General features: G+C 49.0%; 1 protein-coding gene across 9 annotated transcripts in view; it reads left to right on the top strand.

The window, feature by feature from the left end:
* Positions 1-21,357, top strand: part of L3MBTL1 (L3MBTL histone methyl-lysine binding protein 1) — a 42,504-nt gene extending 21,147 nt beyond the window's left edge. The window contains exons 13-22 of one of the 9 annotated variants that reach the window (XM_082430145.1): positions 1,688-1,764; positions 2,328-2,413; positions 2,596-2,706; positions 3,184-3,298; positions 4,091-4,190; positions 4,687-4,884; positions 4,975-5,024; positions 9,078-9,235; positions 9,688-9,750; positions 14,528-21,357. In XM_082430145.1, coding sequence (XP_082286271.1) covers positions 1,688-1,764; positions 2,328-2,413; positions 2,596-2,706; positions 3,184-3,298; positions 4,091-4,190; positions 4,687-4,884; positions 4,975-5,024; positions 9,078-9,235; positions 9,688-9,750; positions 14,528-14,662 — 1,093 coding nt within the window. In that variant the 3' untranslated portion in view covers positions 14,663-21,357. Of the gene's footprint in view, positions 1-1,687; positions 1,765-2,327; positions 2,414-2,595; positions 2,707-3,183; positions 3,299-4,090; positions 4,191-4,686; positions 5,025-5,768; positions 5,870-9,077; positions 9,236-9,687; positions 9,751-10,426 lie in introns of those variants that run through there. The other 8 variants (XM_082430149.1, XM_082430143.1, XM_082430142.1 and 5 more) reach the window with 8 other exon arrangements.
* Positions 21,358-24,738: the final 3,381 nt, after the last annotated feature.

The following is a 24,738-nucleotide window of genomic DNA, read 5'->3' as shown; positions in this document are numbered from 1 at the left end:
ATGATATTTGTTTTTCTCTTTCTGACTTACTTCACTCTGTATGACAGTCTCTAGATCCATCCACGTCTCTACAAATGATCCAATTTCATTCCTTTTTATGGCTGAGTAATATTCCATTGTATATATATGCCACATCTTCTTTATCCATTTGTCTATCGATGGGCATTTAGGTTGCTTCCACGACCTGGCTATTGTAGTGCTGCAATGAATATTGGGGTGCATGTGTCTTTTTGAATTATGGTTTTCTCTGGGTATATGCCCAGCAGTGGGATTGCTGGGTCATATGGTAATTCTATTTTTAGTTTTTTAAGGAACCTCCTTACTGTTCTCCATAGTGGCTGTATCAATTTACATTCCCACCAAGAGTGCAAGAGGGTTCCCTTTTCTCCACACCCTCTCCAGCATTTGTTGTTTGTACATTTTCTGATGATGCCCATTCTAACTGGTGTGAGGTGATACCTCATTGTAGTTTTGATTTACATTTCTCTAATAATTAGTGATGCTGAGCAGCTTTTCATGTGCTTCTTGACCATCTGTATGTCTTCTTTGGAGAAATGTCTGTTTAGGTCTTCTGCCCATTTTTGGATTGGGTTGTTGGTTTTTATTTATTTATTTATTTATTTTTGGCTGTGTTGGGTCTTCGTTTCTGTGGGAGGGCTTTCTCCAGTTGCAGCAAGCGGGGGCCACTCCTCATCGCGGTGCGCGGGCCTCCCACCATCGTGGCCTCTCCCGCCGCGGAGCACAGGCTCCAGACGCGAAGGCTCAGTAATTGTGGCTCACGGGCCCAGTCGCTCCGCGGCACGCGGGATCCTCCCAGACCAGGGCTCGAACCCGTGTCCCCTGCATTGGCAGGCAGACTCCCAACCACTGCGCCACCAGGGAAGCCCTGTTTTTTTAATATTGAGCTGCATGAGCTGTTCATATATTTTGGAGATTAATCCTTTGTCCATTGATTCGTTTGCAAATATTTTCTCCCATTCTGAGGGTTGTCTTTTTGTCTTGTTTGTAGTTTCCTTTGCTTTGCAAAAGTTTTTAAGTTTCATTAGGTCCCATTTGTTTATTTTTGTTCTTATTTCCATTACTCTAGGAGGTGGATCAAAAAAGATCTTGATGTGATTTATGTCAAAGAGTGTTCTTCCTATGTTTTCCTCTAAGAGTTTTATAGTGTCTGGTCTTACATTTAGGTCTCTAATCCATTTTGAGTTTATTTTTGTGTATGGTGTTAGGGAGTATTCTAATTTCATTCTTTTATATGTAGCTGTCCAGTTTTCCCAGCACCACTTACTGAAGAGACTGTCTTTTCTCCATTGTATATCTTTGCCTCCTTTGTCATAGATTAGTTGACCATAGGTGCGTGGGTTTATCTCTGGGCTTTCTATCCTGTTCCATCGATCTGTATTTCTGTTTTTGTGCCAGTACCATATTGTCTTGATTACTGTAGCTTTGTAGTATAGTCTGAAGTCAGGGAGTCTGATTCCTCCAACTCTCTTTTTTTCCCTCAAGACTGCTTTGGCTATTCGGGGTCTTTTGTGTCTCCATACGAATTTTAAGATTTTTTGTTCTAGTTCTGTAAAAAATGCAATTGGTAATTTGATAGGGATTGCATTGAATCTGTAGATTGCTTTGGGTAGTAGAATCATTTTCACAAGATTGATTCTTGGGACAGTGAATAATTCTTGCGTTTCAGGTGTGATCCCAGCAGCCCCTACATCCACCCGGTGGGCTGGTGCCAGAAGCAAGGAAGGCCCCTCACCCCTCCACAAGGTGACCCTGCAGCCTGAGCCAACCCCCCTCTCCCTGGTCCCTTACCAGTATCTCATTAGCTGGGTCTTTAGGGGGCAGGGTGAGGGGACAAATGTGGCCTGGAGCCTTAGATTCTTTGCCTGGGAGTTGAGAACCCTCTGATCTTAGGAGAGGCCTGTCAAACCCTGACTCTGTTAAGGTTGAAGGGAAGAAAGTTAGATGACCCCCCACCTCAGCAAGGGAGCAGGAGTCCAGAGCAAAGAAAGTGTATCCTTCCCTGTCGGGGTGTTATGCTGGCCCACATGCAGTAGGGGTTCAGATGGGACCGGGGCTGGAGCAACAGAGCCGAGGAGGGGGCTAGGGGCCAGGGTTCCCAGAAAGCCCTGTGAATTGTGAGGTGGTGTGCTTGCTTCTGCCTGGCACCCCTCTGCCTCAGGAGCCCCCTGCAAGGAGCAGGCTGTGGTGATGCCAGGAGACTTCTCTCCACGGGCCTTTGTCCTTTCCATGCCCCTGGTCCTGCTTAGAGGGGAGAGCTCCCCCAGTACACCTGGGTGCCTAGACATTGCACTCATCCTCTCCTCCAGACTACCCAGACCCTGACAGCTTCTGTTGGGAGAAATATCTGGAAGAAACTGGGGCCTCTGCTGTGCCCGCCTGGGCCTTCAAGGTGGTGAGTCATCTCTCCCCACCCGAGCTGAGCTCGGAAAGGCGAGGAGCCCTCGGCCAGCCAGGATGGGGCCCTGGCCTCCCCCTTTGGCTGTGGTTTCCCCAGGCACAGCACCTGGGCTCCCCTCTTGGGAATTCAGCTCTGCTGAGCTGGGCCTTGGCCTGAAGGCCGCTGTCCCCCTGCAGCGACCCCCGCACAGCTTCCTGGTCAACATGAAACTGGAGGCCGTGGACCGCAGGAACCCAGCCCTAATTCGTGTGGCCAGCGTGGAGGATGTGGAGGACCATCGGATAAAGGTGGCTCTGGGCCCCTCGGGCTGGGAGAGGGGACAGGCCAGTTGGGCAGGACTTCTGTAGGCTGAGTTGAGGTCAAGGGCATGGTATGAGCCAGACTTGAGGGAGGCTGTGTGTTGCAGGGAAGAGAGCTCTAAACTTGAGGCCGAAGATCTTGGGTCTCAGTCTGGCCTCATCTGTGACTTACTTTTGTGAGTCTGGATAAGTCACGTCTCCTCTCTGAGCCTATAAAATGGGCCTAATAATCCTTGTCCTATCCAAGGATTGATGGGAGATGCCAGTAACTTAAAGGGTGAAACCCTTGGGAAGTGTGGTGGCCAAGACAGATTACTGTGGGGTTGGCCCCTTGGTTCTTCCAATCCAGGATCTTGCTTCTGACAGGCCCCAGGGATGGGGAGAGCCTCCTGGAGCCTGGAGGACCTCCCGGCTGAGCTGGGCTCCACGAGGAACACCTGACCTCCAAGGGCCTTTCCTCCCCAGCTCCACTTTGATGGCTGGAGTCACGCCTATGACTTCTGGATCGATGCCGACCACCCTGACCTCCACCCCGCGGGCTGGTGCTCCAAGACAGGGCATCCCCTGCAGCTTCCTCTCCGTGTGTACCCCTAGGGCACTCTGACCCTCTCCTCCTGATGTCCGACCCTGCCCCCGAGCTCTGGCACCCCTCCCCCTTCTATAGCATGCCCACAGTGAGCTCTGGGGTCCCTCATCCTCCCCACCCCGGGGGTCTCTGCTACACATAGCAGTGCTTCTGGCCTCCCCAGTTCGCTGGGTTTGGGGCTGGAGGTGTGAAGGGCCAAGCTCACTTGGGAGCATATGCTTAGGAGGTAGTTGTACCCCTGGGGAGTTCTCTCAGCGAGTAGCAGAGCCACACAGAGCATGCTCTGTGTTTGCTAAGGCAATGTGGCTCCCTAAATCAAATCCTGGTCCCCTCAGCAGGCAGGGGTTAGAGGTCACCCACATCTGTTTCACGTGTGGTGTTGATTCTTCTTGATTGTTCTCTGCACATGGGCAGAGCCTAAAAAACGTCACCAAAGTCTTGGGGGTAAAACTGAGAAACAAGAATAACATGAAAATCTGCCTGATGTGGCTTCCGGGGGCAGCTGTGCCCACACCGGCTCTGAGTTGATCTCCCCAAGGGTTCTCCTCCTTTCAGAGAGTATGGCCTGCAGGTTTCCACAAAGTATATGAGAGCCAAGCCCTCATTCCCCCAAGAGGGGCTGACATCCGTATCCGTCCAGGAAGCGGTGTCCCAGCCTGGTTCAGGGCCCCTTGTACCTGGGGAACTGGTTCCTAGTGCTGACCTCCCTGCCCTGCATGACTCCTCTCCCAGCCCCTCGCCCACCCCCAGGGCCCTGTGCTGACCCTTTTCTTCCTGCCCCTCCAGGACCCAGAGAGCCCAGCTCTGCCTCCCCTGGGAGCTGTCCCCCTCTCAGCTGTCGAAGCCTGCCACAGACCAGGACCTCCAAGTACAGCTTTCACCACCGGTGAGTGAAGGGCTCCTGCTAAGAGACCCTCGGGCACTGTTGCTCAGAGAGGATCTGTTTTTTGTTTGTTTGTTTAATTCATTTATTTTATTTATTTATTTTTGGCTGTGTTGGGTCTTCGTTTCTGTGCGCGGGCTTTCTCTAGTTGCGGCGAGCGGGGGCTACTCTTCATCGCGGTGCGTGGGCTTCTCATTGTCGTGGCCTCTCTTGTTGTGGAGCACAGGCTCTACACGCATAGGCTCAGTAGTTGTGGCTCACGGGCTTAGTTGCTCCGTGGCATGTGGGATCTTCCCAGACCAGGGCTCGAACCCGTGTCCTCTGCATTGGCAGGCAGATTCTTAACCACTGCACCACCAGGGAAGCCCGAGAGGGTTTTATACCCACTAGGGGTGGCCGACCAGGGTCCACCCAGCCACTCTCCTAACGGGGCCAGGGTTGGGAAGAGCTAAGTGGGAACAATCAGATTCAGCCCATCTTAAGCCTTCTTCTTCTCCAGAAAGTGCCCCACTCCTGGTTGTGATGGCTCTGGCCACGTCACAGGCAAGTTCACAGCCCACCACTGCCTCTCGGGCTGCCCACTGGCCGAGAGGAACCAGAGCCGGCTGAAGGCAGAGCTGTCCGACACGGAGGCCTTGGCCCGTAAGAGGAACCTCTCGGGCTTCTCCCTAAGGAAGAAGCCTCGCCATCACAGCCGGTGCGGAGGGCAAGGGTGCAGGGCCTCGAGTCCTCCTGGGCCAGGCCAGGCCCTGATTCCCTGCCACGGACCTGGTCCCTCTCTCTCCAGGATCGGACGCCCTCCAAAGTATCAGAAGATCCCACAGGAAGATTTCCCGAGTGAGTCCTGGGTCATTTATTCCTGTGTCCTCCACCACGTTCACAATGAGTACTTAGTAATTGGTGGGAGGAGTCACCAGGGGTGCCCAGAGCCGGAGAAGCTGGCAGGCAGGCCACCTCTGCATTCGAGATACTTGGGGATACAGAGCAGTGGCAAGACCACAGGGTGGGGCCTTGAGCGACCTCCGATTCCAGCCCCTTTTCATCCCTGGTTTTGCTGTGAGTTTGCGGGAAAGGCGCAGAGCCTCTCTGGACTTCTGGTTCACTGTGAGGTGGGATGATGCCTCCAGCTCTGCTTTTCTCAATCTAGGCTTCCAGGGAGGGAGGCCATAGCTGTCACTTTCTAGCTGTGTGGCCTTGAGCAACTTAATTAACATCTCTGAGCTTCAGTTTCCTCATTTGAAAACATGAATAATAGCTGCATTTCCGGTGTCAATTACCTGAAATAATAGTGGCTACTTTGCTGTTTATTGAGCACCTACTATGGGCCCAGCACCGTTTCAGATGCTTTACCTATACCGTTGCTGACTCTCACAAGTGGTCTGTAACGTAGATGTCATTCTCTCCTGAGAGAAGAGGAGTGGGAGGTTGGTAGAGTGAGGTCATTTGCCCAAGGTCACTCGCCTCTTAAGGGGCTGAGCTGGGCTTCAAACTCGGGTCTGACTTCTGCTATGGCTGCTGGTACAACAGACGTAAATTATCTGACCCACACGTCAGTTCACTTTTCCACCTCCTTTGTCTTAGACTGGCTGCAACAGCCAAGTACCACAGACTGGGTGGCTTCAACAGAAGTGTACTTTCTCACACTTCTGGAGGCTGGAGGTCCAAGCTCAAAGGATCAACAGGTTTGGTTTCTTCTGAGGCCTCTCCCCTTGGCGTACAGACAGCCACCTTCCTGCTTGTGTCCCACATGGTCTTTGCTCTATGCCTGTGTGCCCCCAGGGTCTCTCCATGTCTCCAAACTTCCTTTTCTTATAAGGATACCAGACAGATTGGATTAAGGTCCACCTTATCAGCCTCATTTTAACTTAATCACCTCTTTAAAGGCCCTTTTTCCAAATACAGTCACATTCTGAGATACTGGAGATTAGAGCTTTAACATATCAATTTTAAGGGGCATGGGACACAGCTCAGCCCATGGCTCCAAGGGGAGGGACAAGGTGACCGAGCCCTCCACTGCATGATGAATTCATCTGTATCTTCAGCCGCTGGCACAGGTCCTGATGCACAGCAGGGATGCTGGGGATCTTGTTTCAGTTGAGTTGAATGCGCATCATTTTTTTTGTCAGATAGATAATTTTTTTGGCCACGCCTGGGGGCACGCGGGATCTTAGTTCCCCGACCAGGGATCGAACCTGGGCCCCTTGCAGTGGAAGCACAGAGTCCTAACCACTGGACAGCCCAGGAATTCCCTGAATGCACATCACTTTAAGGCAAGAAGAGACCTTGAGAAATCACCTGGATCAATGCACAATTTCTGGGCAGGACCCAGGCTATTCCAGTTCTTCAGGAACAGTCTCTGTAACCCGGTCAGTATTAGCCCAGAGATTTAAAGCACAACCTCAAGGCAGACTGCCTTTTACATGCTGTGAGATCTTGAGCAGGTGAAGCCACCTCTCTGAGCCTCAGCTTCCTCATCTGTAAAACGCTAATAAAATAGTGCCAATCTTAAAAGGTGGTGAGAGGCTTAAATGAGGTGGTCCATGGGAAGTGCTTGATAACCTGCAGGAATTATTAGTCCTGATGTCTTGCCTGACTCGCTCTTGCTGCTGTTCCATACTGTTTCCTCTTGGTAGAAGCAGAAGGCAATTCCCGCAGCCCAGGCCTGAGTGAGGCGGGTCTTGGCCTGCCTCCCGGCCTTCAGAGTGGGGACTTTCAGAGATGGGACTGCCGTGGGCACCTCTTCTATCCCGTCCTGGTACACCTTGTCGGCTTGCATGTTCTGACTGTTCGCAGGGCCATTCACGCCCCAAGAGTGTCAGCTGTTGGAAAGAATGAGGAAACCGCAGTGATTTCCTTACCCAACCAGTTTATTTACAGATGGAGAAACTGAGGCCCATGTTAAATGACCTGCCCAGGACTAAAGAGCAAGTTAGTAAGGAACTAACCCCATTTCCTGATTCTGAGTCCAGTTTGTGTTTTCTATTATACTGCATTACCCCCACTGCCCACACCCCCTCACCGTGGTTCCCCTGCCTTTCCACAGTGCCTATTCAGCACACCATTATTAACCTCCAATAATAATAGTGCTGTAGACTGAACGTTTGTATACCCCCCCCAAATTCATATGTTGAAACCTAATCCCCAGTGTCACGGTATTTGGGGTGGGGCCTTTGGGAGGTGATTAGGTCATGAGGATGGAGCCCTCATGAATGGGATTAGTGCCCTTATAAGAGACCCCTTGCCCCTTCTGCCATGTGAAGACACAGTGAGAAGATGGCAGCCTGTGGGTCAGGAAGCAGACCTTCACTAGATATCGAATCTGCTGGTGCCTTGATCTGGGACTTCCAGCCTGTAGTACCGTGAGGAATACATTTCTGTTGCTTTTAAGCCAAAAAAAAAAAGAACAAGAGGAGCTGTTTCTGACCTGCAGCTAGATATTTGGCAGTTAGATAAGATATCACGGGTGCCTGCAAAAGCTCCTGTCCTGTGCTCTGGGGAAGAAAGATAGGGAGCAGCACAGCTCCCAGATTCCTCGCCAGCGTACATGGAGCACCAGACACAGGGCTTCAAAGAGGGGCACCTGGGTGGACGGGAGGCCAGACCCGAGGGCAGGTAGATGAAGCGCTGGTGGCAGTAGCTGTCACGGGAGATCCGGGGTGCACCCCAAACGGGTCCTGAGAGAGCTGGCTGGGCTGGGCAGCAGTTGCAGGCTCCCTGGTGGTGCTGAAGGGTGGTGCGCTTCAGGGTGTGGGCAGGTGCCTGGGTTTGGGCTGATGAGCAGAGAGGCAGCAGGCGGGCCGTGTTACAGAAGAGCAGTCAGTGGGGCTGGAAACGGGATCCCAGAGGCTCTGAGGATGATTGTGAGGCGCAAGGAGTCAGGGTGAAAGGCTGAAGCGAAGAGGAGGGATGCAAGGACAATGTGATGAGCAGGGAGGGCCTGCAAGAGGAGGGCAGTGGGGGACCGCGTTCACGAGAGTCTAGAATTAGCACCTGAACAGGATAGAGCCGGCTGTCTTGGATTCTGGGCAGAGGCAGGGCAAGCCCCATGGGACAGTGGCCATGTGGTCCATCCAAGGCAGGTAAGGCGGGTAGGGGCCAGGTTTGCCAGAGTGGCCAGAAGTAGATGAAGTCCAAGCAGACAGCCACCAAGCCTGGCCAAAGAGGAAGCCAGGTAGAACAGGGTCACTCACCAAATCGAAGAGCCGCTTGGAGGCTGGAGTCGGGAGCCAGGGGTTCCAGGAACAGATCAGGAAGCAGAGGGACAGGCAGCATGGCGAGTGGGTCAGGGGTCACCCCAGATGTGCCTGAGTAGACCGGGGTCTGGTATGCAGAGAATGAACTAGACCCGGCTGGGGACGTAGTGGGGAGGAGTGGAGCTTGAGACAGAGGCAGCCGTTAGGGGGTGCGTGTCAGACTGGGCAGGCTGATCCTGATTCTCAAACAGGATCCCCCTGAGGTTGCAGGAATGGGGGCGCAAAAGGACTTAGGAAAAGGAGGGCAAGCAGGATGGACTTTTGATGTCCGGGCTGAGGTTGCTTGGATGTTGGGGGCCGTTTTGATGCAAGGTGTCTAGAGAGTGGTGTTTCTGGGATGCTGCAGCGGATCCAGGAGAGAAGAGCATCCTCGAAGGGCCCAGGGTGATGCAGCCTCAGAAGGATGGGGGTGGGCTCATTCTACACAGTCTGTAACGTGAGGAGCCCACTTTACCCCAAGGGGCGAGCACTGGATGAGGAGTCAGGAGATCTGGATCACCCTCTTGGCTCTGCAGGGCTGCCCGAAAGGGGCCGTGGTCCTGCCCACTCTGCCAGCCAGGTGGCCTGGGGATGAGCGGGCTTCGGGGACCAGGTTAGCCTTCGGCCTTGGCCGCCAGCCTCTGCCTCTGCCTTCCAGCACTGACCACTGACGTCATGCACCAGTCCCTCTTCATGTCGGCCCTGTCGGCCCACCCCGACCGGTCGCTGTCAGCGTGCTGGGAGCAGCACTGCAGGCTCCTGCCAGGAGTGGCGGGCATCTCGGCCTCGACAGTCGCCAAGTGGACCATCAATGAGGTGAGGGCCCCTCCCTCTTCCGCCTCCTCTACTTTGCCCTCACCGCACCCTGGCAGGAGGGCTCAGGAAAGGCCCCTGTCAGGCAGAGCCCCACAGCGCTCCTGACTCAACCTCCTGCGGTCCACAGTCCCTCTCAGCTGCTCAGTGGGGGCAGGTGGGGTGGCTCGGGGTGAGGTGGGGGGCACTGAGGGACTGTTTGATAGGCCCATCCTGGTGGATGGGGAGGAGGACGTGCTGCTGGTCCGGTAGGAGAGACAGGCTCAGGCCTGGGCCTCGGGAGCAAGGGGCCTCACCTCGCTCACCCAGCAGCACGGAGATGCAAGATCCTCTTAGGCTGACAAGAAAAAGCAACACTGTTAGAGCCCAGGAGGCACCAAGGCCGGGTAGGCCCGCCTCCTCCCTCCTCTCCCGAGCCCCGTCCCCTTGGCAACATGTCTCCTTTGGTTTCCAAGGTCTTCGGCTTTGTTCAGACCCTGACAGGTTGTGAGGACCAAGCGCGGCTCTTCAAAGATGAGGTAAGGTGCAAAGCGCAGGGTGGGGACAGAGGAGGGTCACCATCATTGAGATGGCAGGACGCAGGAGCCCTCCCCAGCACTGCCCACAGCTAGAGAGGGCCCTCTGTCGTCCCACCTCGGGGGACCATTCATAGTGACCCAAGTCTCTGGGAAAAATCTGGTACGCACCATGGCCCAGCTTGGGAACCAAACCCTCTGTTCAGACCATCCTCAGGAAGGGAAACCATTCTGGAAACAGGATTCCATTCACAACAAAAGTTGTGCTCTCTGCTCGAACTTTTGTTTTCCAAACTTAGCTTCCTCAATGGCAGTCAATTAAAGTGTATTTTGACTGGCACAGCTATTGCCATTTACTGCAAGGATCCTAACACACACTTAAAATTAAGACCCAAAAGCTTACCAAAGTTGAGAAGCAGTGAGCTGTAGGAAAGACCACTAGTTTTGTGGACAGGTGGATTTGAATCCTAGTTCTGCTGGTTGGAGCTCTTTTGAGTCTGAGTCTTCTCATCCGTGAGATAGAGATGGGGAGTTCCCTGGTGGTCTAGTGGTTAGGATTCGGCGCTTTTACTGTCATGGCCCAGGATCAGTCCCTGGTTGGAGAACTGAGATCCCATAAGCCATGCAGCATGGCCAAAAAAATAGAGATAAAATGGGTATAATGATGACTATCTTGCAGGGCCATGTGAGCACTGGAAATGATGAGTGGATCACTGTACCAGAATGTCTAGTGTAACTATATCATCAGCATCTATATTATTATATACCAATGCTGTAGAGTAATATACAAATCACATCACTATAGCCACATGCCTGTTACAGGGAGAGCTCAATCCATGGTGTTTCTGGCTTTCAATGTGTAGTTGTCCTTAAATAAAGAGCTTTATCATGACTCTCCTAATTCGTAGAGTTTGAAATTGGAAGGGACCTTTCAGTTTGTTTAGGTCTTCCTTCCAAAGAATACACATACCCCCCTTAACCCAAGAGAGCGTAGTTTCAGCTCCCCATAGATGCCACCTCCAGGTCAGGTGCCCAGGAGAAAGAAGTATATTCCTCTTTCCCTGGAAGAATCTCTTTATCCAGGCCCAACACAGCCAGTTTCTTCATTGACCCTTGGGTGGTGGCGCTCCCAAACTCCTCCCCACTCTGGGTGCTTGCCTTCTGGGTTGATGATCTTCTTATCGGAACGTGTCTATGCCCCGAGTTTCAGATGCCGTCTGACCAACACAGAACACACTGGGCTGCTGCTCCCCTGTATGTCTGATGCTTTTGTTTTTCAAAAGACTTTATTTTTTTTAGAGCAGTTTTAGGTTCAAGGAAAGTTGAGAGGAAGGTACAGAGAGTTCCCACGTACCCCCTGCCCCCTACACATGCACAGCCTCCCCCATTATCAGCACCCCCACCAGAGTGGGACCTTTGTTACAACCTATGAGCTGACACCTAGACGTTTTGTTTTCTTAATGGAGGTAAAATATGCATGGAGTGAAATGCACACATCTTAAAAGTACAATTCTACAAGTTTTGTGAAATGTATGCACCCTGAACCCAATATGTCAATCAAGATATAAAACATTTCCATCATACCAGAAAGTTCTTTCCTGGCCCCTTTCGTCAGCTCTCATAGGCAACCACTGTTCTAATTTCTAGCAACATAAATTAGTTTTACCTGTTCTTGAACTTCATATAGGTGGAATCATACAGCACGTGCTCTTTTGCGTCTGTCTCTTTTCAGTGTAATGTTTTGGAGGTTCATCCATGTTAGAGTGTACACCAGTCATTAGCTCCTTTTTATTTCAGAGCAGTGCTCTGTTTTATGAAAATCCCACAGTTCTGTTAGTGGGCATTTGCATTGTTTTCTCCTTCTCCAGATTTGAACCCTATGTTTTTGTTGGCAAAACTTAAGTTTGCACTAGCTTTATTACAGCCACATCACACCAGTTTGGAGTTCATCAAAAAGTCCCCCAAGTGCCTTTTCTGTCAATTATCTATTATAGTCTAACCAAATTTTCCAGTGTGTTACTTGTACCACTGGGGTTTTTTTGGTTTTTTTTTTAGCCTAATGTAAAACTTTACATTTATCCCTATTAAATGTTCTCTCGTTGGTTTCATAGTCTCATTGTTTTAAATCTTGATTCTGTCATCTCTGATATTCATAGGGCTTTCCAGCCTTAAACAACTTGTACATTTGAAAACTAAGCTTTCTGTGTCTTCCACCAAGTCTTCACCGCACGTGTTTAACGAGACAGAGCAGAAGCACGTGACATCCATTAGAGATCTTCCTGTAGGTGACAACAGGTCACAAATCAACGCTCTTTGAGTGCAGTGGTTTAGCCAGCTGTGGAATCACCCCAGAGTTTGATCCTTGGGCATTCTCCCCCTTTTAGGAAAAGATCCATCTCTCCGAGGAACATCTGCTGTGTAACTCAGTTCAGCATGATCTGTGAAACAAAAAAACAATGGCAAAAGTGGGGAAGGTGTGCTGGTGGCCCACCGGCATCAAATAGTCTCAGGGTGGAGGAGGACCTTTACAGGGTCTGAGGATTACCTTCTCCTGGATCTGGTCCATGTCATCCATTTCCCCAGGGAGGACCATGCTCCAAGGAATGGGCTTTCTCTGGCTGAACTGATGCTTTCAGGGACATGAGTCAGGATTCTTTCCAGCCAGGACACAGACCATTCATTAGAGGGATGCTTCATGAGTGAGAAATTAGAGCATATCGGATAGATGGTCTTAGGGATAGTCTGTTCAGTCTGGTGGTTGGCACTGATGGGCCTAAGAAAAGTCTGCCCATTCCTCCCCTTGTCACCTTTATTGTAGCTCTCATGTATTTGTTTAATTTACTCAGCAAATAATTTTTGAAGTCTGCTGTGTGCCTGGTCCAGCGTCATGTGATGAGGGCAAATTCCTTAGTCTTTCTGCCTCAGTTTCCTCACCTGTAAAATGGGGGTAATTAATACTGGTACTGCTTAAGAGGGGTGTTGTGAGAATTATTAAATCAGTTAATATACGAAAAGTGTTTAAGAACAGTGTTGGAACATAAGAAAGATGTTTATGTTTAAACACTTATGTTTCTTTAAGAACATAAGAAACACCATAGAAGTGTTTTGTTTGCCATGATTCTTAAGGAGGGAGCATAGGAGGGATGATACCTTTTCAAAAAAAGGGTCCCAGTACCCAGAGGAGGGGATTCATCAAGCCAAATGGTGGGACCAGGAGCCACATGGCCCTCCTGCCCAGAGGCTCCGCAGCCCAGCCAGGCCCACCCGCTGAGAGAAAAGGCCCTTGTGCTCACCATACCCCACCCCTAGCCCCATCTCCCTCCCTGGCTCTCTGCATCTCTTTCCCTCCTCCGCAATGGGCTTCTCCCCTCCCTTTCCCTACCCATCTCCCTATCCCGGAGAATTAACAATTATTTGCTTCACCTATTTTTAGATGAAGCAGTTTTTTTTTTTTTTTTTAAGAAAGGTAATTTATTTTATTTATTTATTTATTTATGGCTGCGTTGGGTCTTCGTTGCTGCGCGCGGGCTTTCTCTAGTTGCGGCGAGCGGGGGCTGCTCTTCGTTGCGGTGCGTGGGCTTCTCATCGCAGTGGCTTCTCTTGTTGTGGAGCACGGGCTCTAGGCTCACGGGCTTCAGTAGTTGTGGCTCGTGGGCTTAGTTGCTCCGCGGCATGTGGGATCCTCCCGGACCAGGGCTCGAAGCCATGTCCCCTGCATTGGCAGGTGGATTCTTAACCACTGCGCCACCAGGGAAGTCCCAGATGAAGTAGTTTTAAGTAGGTAATGGCCATCATGACATTTCACCCCTGAGTACTTCAGCACGCATCTCTAAAAACTAAAGTCTTTCTCCGCATCACCACAGCCTTGTTACCCCACTGAACAAGCGGACAGTAGCTCCTTTATATCACCTAATACCCAGCCTGTATTCAAATTTCCCTGCTCGCGCCCAGAGTATCTTTTGCAGTTGGTGTTTTTGAGCCAGGACCCAAGCAAGGTCCACACAGTTGGTTTGGGTTGTTATGTCTCTTAAATATCTTCTATTCTAGAATAGTTTCCTCTCTTTTTTTTACTTCTTTATTTTTTTTATTTTTTTGCGACATTGGAAACAGTCTTGGTGAATGTGAACTTCTGGATCTGTCTCACTGCTTCTTCGTGGTGTTGTTTAACTAGGTCTGCTCTCCCCTGTGTTTCTTATAAACTGGACGTCAGGTGCAGAGGTTGGTTAGATTCAGATTTAATCTCTTTTTTTCTCTCTTCCTCTCTTCCTTCCCCGCCCCCCCCTTCCTTCTCAAGAATAGCTCATAGGTAACATGGTAGCGCTCAGCCTGCAGCACGTGGGAATGCCCTCAGTGTCTGCTTATTTACTATTCGCAGTGCCAAGATTGATCCTTATGTGGGGACAGCAACAGCAGGTATTTTGAAGCGGCTGTCAGTGAAGACTCAGAGGACATTATGTAACACATACTGAAATCCAGACCAGCCAGCAGAAAGAGAGAGAGAGCGCGCGTGTGTGCGTGCGTGTGCATGTGTGTGTGTGTGGACGTGGGGAAACCAGTGGATATCTTTCTTTCCTTCTCTCTCCCCATTGCTGTCTTCCTTTTTTCCTTCCTCCCTCCCTTGTCCTTTCTCCTCCCTCTCCCCCGCCCTCCTGTTTCCCTTTCCCCATCTGTCCTTTACTCCTATTTTCTTTCTCCCTCTCCACTCCCCACGCACACACCCTCCTTCCCCGTGACCCTCTCCACCTTCTCCGCTTTCCACCTCCCTCCCACAACTCCTCAGATGATTGACGGCGAGGCCTTCCTTTTGCTGACACAGGCGGACATTGTGAAGATCATGAGTGTCAAGCTGGGCCCAGCCTTGAAGATCTATAACGCCATTCTCATGTTCAAAAACGCCGACGACACCTTAAAGTGACTGGCTCAGGGCTGGTCTCTTAAATATCTCCCTCTGCAGCTGCTGCTTCCTTCCCGGCTTGAGTTCCTCACACCCCATCCGTGCCCCTGCCACCCTCTCTCCCTTATCAGGGGCGGTCCTTCTCTCCGGGCCTGCCTTGTACAAGGTACAGGGAAGCAGAGGAGCCCTGGGGAGGATGGAGTCCTGGCCCCCGAGTCCTAGAGCTCATCTGCCAGCGGGCACACCGGTGAGGGTGAGACTGGGCGGGGGGGAGCACCACTGATGGAGAAGTTTGAAGGTGCCCCACCCATGGCGGCCCCGCATCTCCAGCGACTTGTTTCATCACCAGAGGGTCTTTCTCTCAGCCGTTAAGAACAGTCTGGTAGAACAGGAGTCCTCCAGTCTGAGGACCTTTTCTCTTTGGCATCTCTCTGCGCTCTTGCTTCCTTGTTCCCTTTCCTCCTATCAGGAAGCGACCCTGCCAAAAATGTATTTATTCAAAAAGACACCTCCCCTCTTTCTGTCTGCTGGTTTTGCTGCCCACATTCTGCTGCCCGGTTTCCTGGGCACGGCCCAGCCAGACCCCGCTGGCTCTTCCCCCTTAGATGGGTGAGCCCCAGAGATATGTCTTCATAGGATCCGTTGGGAGGCTTTGGCTGCCTTTCTCTTTTCTGCCTGGAAGTGGGGGATTCTGAGCCAGGATGCCTTCTTCAACACGCCCAGTTCTGGACCACTTGGTATTTTAGTGTCCCACGCCCCGTCCTGTTTCCAGTAGAGTAGGCGGTTAGAACCTGTTTAACTGCTGTAGCAGAGGTTAAGGTTCCACGATGTCCCCCCTACACCCCTTCTGTGTCAAGTATAAAGAGGAGGCACCCTGGCTGGCTAGGTGGCCGAGGCCAGCCCCAGGGTACATGAGATAACCTCGGGCCTTGGGCCAGCAGGGCAGTCCGGCAGGCATGGTGGCTTTCAAAGCTGGGTATAGCATCCTTCTCTGCAGCCATGGGTCTCAGCCAACGTGTTGCCCGGGGGGTAAGGGCCCTATGCCTGCCAGGCCTCCCGCCGTGGGGATGTAGCACTCTGCCTGGCACATACACCCCATGGCATCACATTCAACCTGTCCCTTAAATGTCTTGCTCTTGGGGAGTCTTACAAACACCCCTTGAAGTTGGGAGTTGGGAAGAAGGTGAATTCTATCTTCGAAGTCTCCATGTCCCTTAAGCCTCTCTTACCACTCTCCATCTGTCTTGCACTGCCAGCCAGGTGCCTGCCAGGGCTCTGGGACTTTGACCTTTCTGTCCAAGAGGGGGCCTAGCCTCCACTGAGCCACTGCCAAACCCGCCTCCCAGCCTACAGGGGCGGGGGCAGAGGCCACGGCAAGAGCCAGCCCCACACATGGAGGTGCCACCGCCAAGCTCCTGTGGAGCCAGGGGCCTTCCGCAGACCCCTGCTGTCCGTCATGTGATGTGTATGTGCGGGTGCGTGTAGGGCACTCTTGGAAGTGTTTGACGGGGTGCAGGTGTAAGGCTCGGTGCTGGGAAAATGTCAAGGGCTATTATTGTTAAAATATGAAGCTTTGTCTTTGGGAAACCCAAAGCTCTGTTGAGTTCCTCCCCCAGTCCAGGAGGGGACCTTCTCTCACAGAGGCAGCTTGGCCAGGGCAGCCATTCAGCTCCCCCAGCTGAGCTGCCGCAGGGCTACAGACGGTCCTCAGAGGCCCTACCTTCCTGGGAGGGCTCGGCCAGGCCCTGCCTCGGGCTGGGGGTTGGGTTTACAGAGGCTGCACTGGGGCCCCCTTGGCCAGGAGTAAGGAGGAGCGAGCTGAGCCTCTCTCTCTTGGTTGCTTGGGTGGTAGTAAAACCCACCAGCTCCGTGGCCTCGTCTGCTCCTTGTGAAACTGGGGAGAGATGCTCGTTGACTCTGGTGTGAGGAGAAGACAGCAAGTACACACAGCTGTGCTGTGGGGCCTCTCCGCTTCTAAGGAGCGCAGCTGGGACGGCTGTGCCATGTGGGTCTGTCCACCACCATCCTAATGCTTGTCTACAGGAGAGACAGGGTGGACCAAGGGCCTTGGAGAAAAGGGCCCCCAGGCCTCCGAACTTGGAGACCTCAGCACTGTCTGCGCCAACATCAAACTCTGGAAAGAAACCAAATCATAAAAAAGGGGGAAAGAAATCTGCCTTCTGTCCACCCCGCTGCCCCTTCACCCCTATCCCTTCCCCAAATGAGATCATTGCACCTCGACCTGGGCGCGTGCGGTGAGGGGTGAGGGGAGGGAGTTGGCACCGCTGCCCTGTGCCCTCCGCCCTGCTCTCCAGCAGCAGGAACCACATACCCTTTGGCCCCCAGCAGCCTCTCCCAGCCCTTGCCCAGCCCTGGCCTAGGGCAGTGAGACGCTTTCTGTTTAATATATGAAGCAGGAGAATGATCCCAGAGTTCAAAAATGAAGCCTTGTTTGCACTTTCATTCACATGCACTTTGGTGGAGTTAATGTTTTTTGTACTTGCCTCGTGAGAGTGTGTGTGTGTGTGTCTGCGCGTGTTTGTGTGTGCACGCACATGTGCGTGTTCTTTAAGATAATCCGCTGGTTAAAGATAAAGTCACTCTTGACTCTTGAGAGAGAAAAAGTAACAAACAAAATGTGGTGTATTTTGTCAGTGTATTGAAACAACATAAATAAACCTGAAGAACGGGATGATTTGCTATCAGAGTCTGTTTCTCTTTTCATGATCCAACATCCAGAGAACACAAAATGAATATTGTGCCATTACTGAAGAGAATAAAGCATTCTGTTTGCTGTTAGGGGTCCTAAAGAACCTGATTTTTATTCTATTTTAAAGATAAAAAACAAAGGATAAAGATAAATGGGGATACATGTCAACACTGAGAAATGTAAACAATGGGAACCCCCTGAAAACAGCATGAAAATGGCCTGAGCCTTGACAGTTTATAAATGGTCAAGGGCAGAAAATTCAATAAAGCCTCCGGTTTTTAAAATAACCTCAAATTTTGGGGTGGGGAAATGTCAAGCTGAACAGTTAGAATTTGTTAAGGTTCCCAGAGATAGTATGAGCTGATGGGAAAGTGGCAGAAATATTCAATCACATCAACCCCTTTCTGTCAACATCCTTAATTCCTTTGCCCCACTGCTGTAGCCAGACTACTTGGCTAGAATACCAACCATGGAGCTGTCCAAGAGCCCATCTTCTCCACACCTTAACCAGGAACTTATCTTACCGAGTAGATTGTTGCCATGGTTGACTGATGATCTCTGGCTTCAATGTAAACCCTTAAGGCTGCCCAGGAAGCAGCTGGAATTTGGGGGGTGGGTGGTGGCTTAGGTTTGACTTCCATTTTCATGCTCCTCAAACCTCCTACCCCATCACCTTCCTAGTTGTCTCAATAGATGTCCTCACCATCTATGTCATAGAGAAAATGGGGGTCATCAGAAGGAGTACCCCACCTTCCAGCCACCTCATCTTCCAGTCTCCTCCTACCTACATCCATCCTTCCTTCTTTCCTACTATCATAGTGGAATAACTGATCCTTCCATTTGTCCAAAGTTAATCATCTACCAACCATGGCTGCTATAAAAGGAAAAGAAACATTGAGTGACAAGTAAGGACTTTTGGAAATTTCAAATATGATTGCAGAGATAATTCAATACAAGGGTTGAAAGATAAAGTTGATATTGCCACAAAAGTGGAATAAAAAAAGATGAAAATGGGAAAGAATAAGAAAATTAGAGGACTAACTAGAAGTCCAATATACAACTAACAGGAATGTCGTTAAGAGAGAACAGAGAAAACAAATTATATGAAACAAAAACAAACTTAAAAAAAAAAAAAAGGAAATTTCACAGAGAGACAAATTAAAAAATCACACTGAATGCCCAGCACAATGGATGTAAAAGGAATGACACCAAGCCTCATTACGGTGAGATGTCAGAATAATGAGAACAAAGAGAAGATCTAAAAGATTCCAGAGGGAATAAGACAGGTCACATCCAAAGGAACATGAATTACAGTAGCACTGAACGTCTCAATAGCTATGCTGGAAGCAAGAGAAAGGAGTAATGTCTTCACAATTCCAAAGGAGAATTATTTCTACCCTAGAATTCTGTACCCAGCCAAGCTATCGGTCAAATATGAAAGCAGAACATTTTGAAACATACAAGGTTTCAAACTTTTACCTCCTATGCACCTTTCCTCAGGAAGCCACTGGAGGGTGTGTTCCATCAAAATGAGAGAGTATATAAAAAAGGAGGAAGATCCCAGGAATGCAAGGATATGTCTTTTCAACATAAGAAAACCAATCTATATAACATGCCACGTTACTAGAATGAAGGGAGAAAACATATGATCATCTCAATTGATGCAGAAAAGGCATCTGACAAAAATTCAACACCTTTTCACAATAAAAACTGTCAGAAAACTAGGAATAGAAGGGAACTTCCTCAACATGACAAATGGAAAGAATTAATATTCATGGGTAGGAAGACTTTATATTAAGACGTCAATACTACCCAAAGTGATCTATAGGGTCGGTGCAAACCCTATCAAAATTCCAATGGCCTTTTTTGCAGGAATGTAAAATCTGATTCTCATGTTTGTATGGAATTGCAAGGGGCTCCCAAAAGCCAAAACAATCTTGAAAAAGAACAAAGTTGGAAGACTCAGATTTCGTGATTTCAAAACTGACTGCAAAGATAATGTAATCAAAATGTATGATACTGACATAGGGCAGAACTAAAGACCAATTGAATAGAACTGTGAGTCCAGAAATAAACCCATACATTTATGGCCAATTGATTTTTTTAATAAATTTATTTATATTTGTTTTTGGCTGTGTTGGGTCTTTGTTGCTGCATGCGGGCTTTCTCTAGTTGCAGCGTGCAGGCTTTCTCTACTTGCGGCACGCGGGGGCTACTCTTCGTTGCAGTGCACGGGCTTCTCATTGCAGTGGCTTCTCGTTGCGGAGCATGGGCTCTAGGCGCGCAGGCTCAGTAGTTGTGGCACACGGGCTTAGTTCCTCTGCAGTATGTGGGATCTTCCCGGACCAGGGCTCAAACCCATGTCCCCTGCATTGGCAGGCGGATTCTTAACCACTGCGCCACCACGGAAGCCCCAGCCAATTTTTTTTTTTTTTTTTTTTGGCTGCATTGGGTCTTTGTTGCTGGGTGCAGGCTTTCTCTAGTTGCAGTGAGTGGGGGATACTCTTCACTGCAGTGCGTGGGCTTCTCATTGTGGTGGCTTCTCTTGTTGTGGAGCATGGGCTCTAGGTGCGTGGGCTTCAGTAGTTGTGGCACGTGGGCTCAGTAGTTGTGGCACGTGGGCTCAGTAGTTGTGGCTCGCGGGTTCTAGAGTGCAGGCTCTGTATTTGTGGTGCACAGGCTTAGTTGCTTCGCGGCATGTGACATCTTCCCAGACCAGGGCTCGAACCCGTGTCCCCTGCATTGGCAGGTGGATTCTTAACCACTGCGCCACCAGGGAAGTCCCCCAGCCAATTGATTTTTGATAAGAGTGTCAGGTCCATTCAGTAAGGATAAGAACAGGACAATAGGATTTCCACATGTGAAAAAAGTGAAGTTGGATGCCTACCTTACACTATATAAAAAATGAACTCAAAATGGATCGATGACCCAAATGTAAGAGCTAAAACCATAAAACCCTTAGAAGAAAACATAAAGGTAAATCTTTATGACCTTGGAATTGACAATGGATTCTAGATGTGACACCAAAAGCACAAGCAACAAAAGAAAAAAAATAGATAAGTTGAACTTCATCAAAATTAAAAACTTTTGGGACTTCCCTGGTGGTGCAGTGGTTAAGAATCTGCCTGCCAATGCAGGAGGCAGGTTCGAACCCCGGTCCGGGAAGATTCCACATGCTGCGGAGCAACTAAGCCTGTGTACCACAACTACTGAGCCTGTGCTCCGGAGCCCACGAGCCACAACTACTGAAGCCCGCGTGCCTAGAGCCCATGCTCCGCAACAAAAGAAGCCACCGCAATAAGCCCGCACAGCACAACAAAGAGTAGCCCCCGCTCGCCGCAACTAGAGGAAGCCCGTGCACAGCAACGAAGACCCAACACAGCCAAAAATATATAAATAAATAAATTTATTTTTAAAAATTAAAAACTTTTGTCTATCAAAGGACATTATCAAAAAAGTGAGAAGAAACCCTGTAGGGAGAGAATAGGTGCAAATTTTATATCTGACAAGAGTTTAATATCCAGAATATATAAAGAATTCCTAAAACTAAACAACAAAAAGACAAGCAACCCAAATAAAAAGTGGCAGAGGACTTGACTAGACATTTCTCCAAAGAAGATACATTGACACAAATGGCTAATAAACACATGAGAAGATGTTCAACATCATTAGTCATTGGAAAAATGCAAATCAAAACCACAATGAGGGGCTTCCCTGGTGGTGCAGTGGTTGAGAGTCCGCCTGCCAATGCAGGGGACACGGGTTCGGGCCCTGGTCTGGGAAGATCCCACATGCCGCGGAGCAACTGGGCCCATGAGCCACAACTACGGAGCCTGCGCGTCTGGAGCCTGTGCTCCGCAACAGGAGAGGCCACGATGGTGAGAGGCCCGCGCACCGCGATGAAGAGTGGCCCCCGCTCGCCGCAACTAGAGAAAGCCCTCGCACAGAAACGAAGACCCAACACAACCAAAAATAAATAAATAAGTAAATAAATTAAAAAAAAAAAAAAAACCACAATGAGATACCATGTCACATTCACTAGGATGCCTTAATGGAAAAAAAAAAAGGAAAATAATAATTGTTGGCAAGGATGCGGAGAAACTTCTGGTTGGAATGTAAAATGGTGCAGCCACCATGAAAACTTTGGCTCTTCAAGGAGAAGTTTGGTTCCTCAAAAAGCTAAGTATAGAATTACCATATTACCCAGCAATTTCACTCCTAAGTATACACCTAAAAGATTTGAAAACAGATTATTTGTATGCCAGTGTTCATTGAAGCATTATTCACAATGGCCAAAAGGTAGAAACAACCCAAGTGTCCACTGATAGATGAATAGGTAGACAAAATATAGATGAATAGGTGGACAAAAAGTGGTATATCCATCCATACAATGGAATATTATTCAACCATAAAATGGACTAAGCAACATGGATGAACATTTTGCTAAGTGATATAAGCCAGGTACAAAAGGACAAATATTGTATGATTCCACTTATATGAAGTATCTAGAATAGGCAATAGAGACAGAAAGTAGATTAGAGGTTACCAGGGGCTGTGGTGAAGGGGGAATTGGGAGTTACTGCTTAGTAGCTACAGAGTTTCTCTTTGGGGTGATGAAAAAGTTTTGGAAATAGATAATGATGGTGGTTGTACAACACTGTGAAAGGACTTAATGGTACTGAATTGTCCACTTCATAATGGTTAAAATGGCAAATTTTATTTATATAGATTTGACCACAATTTTAAAGATTAAAAAAAAAAAGAGGACACAGAGAAAAATAAATACCATATGCTAACACATATATATGGGGTCTAAAAAAAAAAAAATGGTTCTGAAGAACCTAGGGACAGGACAGGAATAAAGACGCAGATGTAGAGAGTGGACTTGAGGACACGGGGAGGGGGAAGTGTAAGCTGGGAAGAAGTGAGAGAGTGGCATGGACATATATACACTACCAAATGTAAAATAGCTAGTGGGAAGCAGCCGCATAGCACAGGGAGATCAGCTGGGTGCTTTGTGACCACCTGGAGGGGCAGGATAGGGCGGGTGGGAGGGAGATACAAGAGGGAGGAGATATGGGGATATATGTATATGTATAGCTGATTCACTTTGTTATAAAGCAGAAACTAACACACCATTGTAAAGCAATTATACTCCAATAAAGATGTTAAAAAAAAAAAGAGGACAACATAGGATCCAGGAAATAGGACCTCCAACAAGGAGAAGGACAAAAAGGGGACTTCCCTGGCGGTCCAGTGGTTAAGACTCTGTGCTTCCACTGCAGGGGGCACAGGTTCGATCCCTGGTCGGGGAACTAAGATCCTGCATGCCACGCGGCATGGCCAAAAAAATTTAATTTAATTTAATTTTAAAAAAAAAAGGAGAAGGACGAAGGGAATTTCTAGAGTGATGGGAAAGGAAGGGCCAAGTTGACAACTGAGCAGCTGCCCAGATGAGAACAGAAGGATGAAAGTCTCCAGGAAGGATGAGAATAAAACAACCAAACAAACTGAAATCAATATATTATTGTATTAGGAGGCTATTTTCAACTCTATCAGAGAGTTTGAGAGAGAATTATATACGTGTGTGTATGTACACAGAGGTATATATTCAGTATTTCAAGCCATCGAATGAGGCAGTTACTAATTAACTTTAGGAAAAGCAGAAGTGTGTATTTGGATGAGCAAGATCTAAATATTGTAAGAAGGAAGTGAGAGAGTGGCATGGACATATATACACTACCAAATGTAAAATAGATAGCTAGTGGGAAGCAGCTGCATAGCACAGGGAAATCAGCTCGGTGCTTTGTGACCACCTAGAGGGGTGGGATAGGGAGAGTGGGAGGGAGACGCAAGAGGGAGATCTGGGGATATATGTAAATGTATAGCTGATTCACTATGTTATACAGCAGAAACTAACACAGCATTGTAAAGCAATTATACTCCAATAAAGGTGTTAAAAAAAGAAAAAGAAAAAGAAAAGAAGGAAGCCACTTGAGAATTTCTAAAAATGACAGATGGAGGAATCGCAGTATAATCATGCTATTTAGACACGTGGAGGTAATTACCAAAGGAAGCAGCTAAAGTGTGTTCCTTGTCGATGAGGAATGAGACAAGGAACTGAAGTTTTTCATTATCCACCTCATAGTCCAGCTCGATTTTTAAAATTTTGTACATTTATCACTTTCTAAAAATCTTTTTTCCTAAGAGAAAACTGGGGGGCTCATCTCTGGCCTGTGTGTGAACAATGTTGGCATCCTGCGCCCAGCCCACGTGGGTAACAGGTTTTTCAGTCCAATGCCTGTTATTCCCTCTGCCTATGGATGAATCTGCAGGTGTGACAGGGTGTGTGCAAGTGGGGGTATTGGTGGGAGTAGGGACAGGGGGCCAGATAAAGCACAGAAAAGTGGGCTGAGGAATGTCAAGGTGGAGGGAATATTCACAGAGGTGGGTTCCTATTGGTTCAGGCTCTCGTTTCCCCTTCTCATCCCTGAGAACAAATCTTTGACCTTCACACCCAAACTACAGAATCCAGCCAGCTGAGAGAGAAGAGACAGGGAGATTGGAAGGGGAAAGAAGAAGGAAGATGAAGATGGGGAGGGATTGCATTACTGCAGTGGCATCAGGGCAGGGGTGGCCTTGGCTATTTTCTGCAGCATTTTGAGGGGAAAGGGCAAGTTTAAGCACTGCCGATAGCCATGTCAGTTGGTACAGCTCGTTACAGTAATTTAGTAGATAGGTCAAAATTAACCCAGCACTCCCACTTGCAGGAGTTTATCAGACAGAAACACTTGCCCAAGGTCACAGGATATTAACATGAAGATGTTCTCTGCGGCCTTGCTTAGAATTACTGCGATTTTGGTAACAGTTTGAATGTCCATCAGCAAAGGAACAGTGAATAGGAAATAGGAATGGGAAACTAATCCCACAGTATACAATGTGATACAGATGTTTTTTAAAATGTTGTATGTGTTGACATGGAAAGCTGTGTGTGAGGGAAAAAAAGTGAGTTGGTGAACAATATGTATAGTACGGCCCATTTTTCTGGGGGGAAAATGGATGTGATATGTAGATGAGGGCGCAGACAAAAGTCTGGAAGGAGAATCACCGTTTCGTTAACAGCAGTTACCCCTGGCAATGAGATTGAAGGTGGGTTGGAGGAGAAGCTTTCACTGTTTATTTCAAGGTCTTCCGTATGTTGGAATTCTTCCCTACAGTTTATGCAACACCATTATGTGGGTTTTTTTTTTTTTTTTTTTAAACTGGCTTTGCGAGTGTGTGGGAGGAGGGATGTAGGGGAGGAGGAGCTTGGCAGAGCAGGGGCAGCTCTGTCCGGAAAGGGGCAGGACCCGGGGCTCTGCCCTGGTTTGCTTGGTGCCCTTGGCCA

The sequence above is a fragment of the Balaenoptera physalus genome, assembly GCF_965194825.1.
Source record: "Balaenoptera physalus genome assembly, chromosome: 16".
NCBI lineage: Eukaryota > Metazoa > Chordata > Mammalia > Artiodactyla > Balaenopteridae > Balaenoptera > Balaenoptera physalus.
Note: the sequence above shows the minus strand (reverse complement) of the source record. Positions and strands in the feature narration are given on the sequence as shown.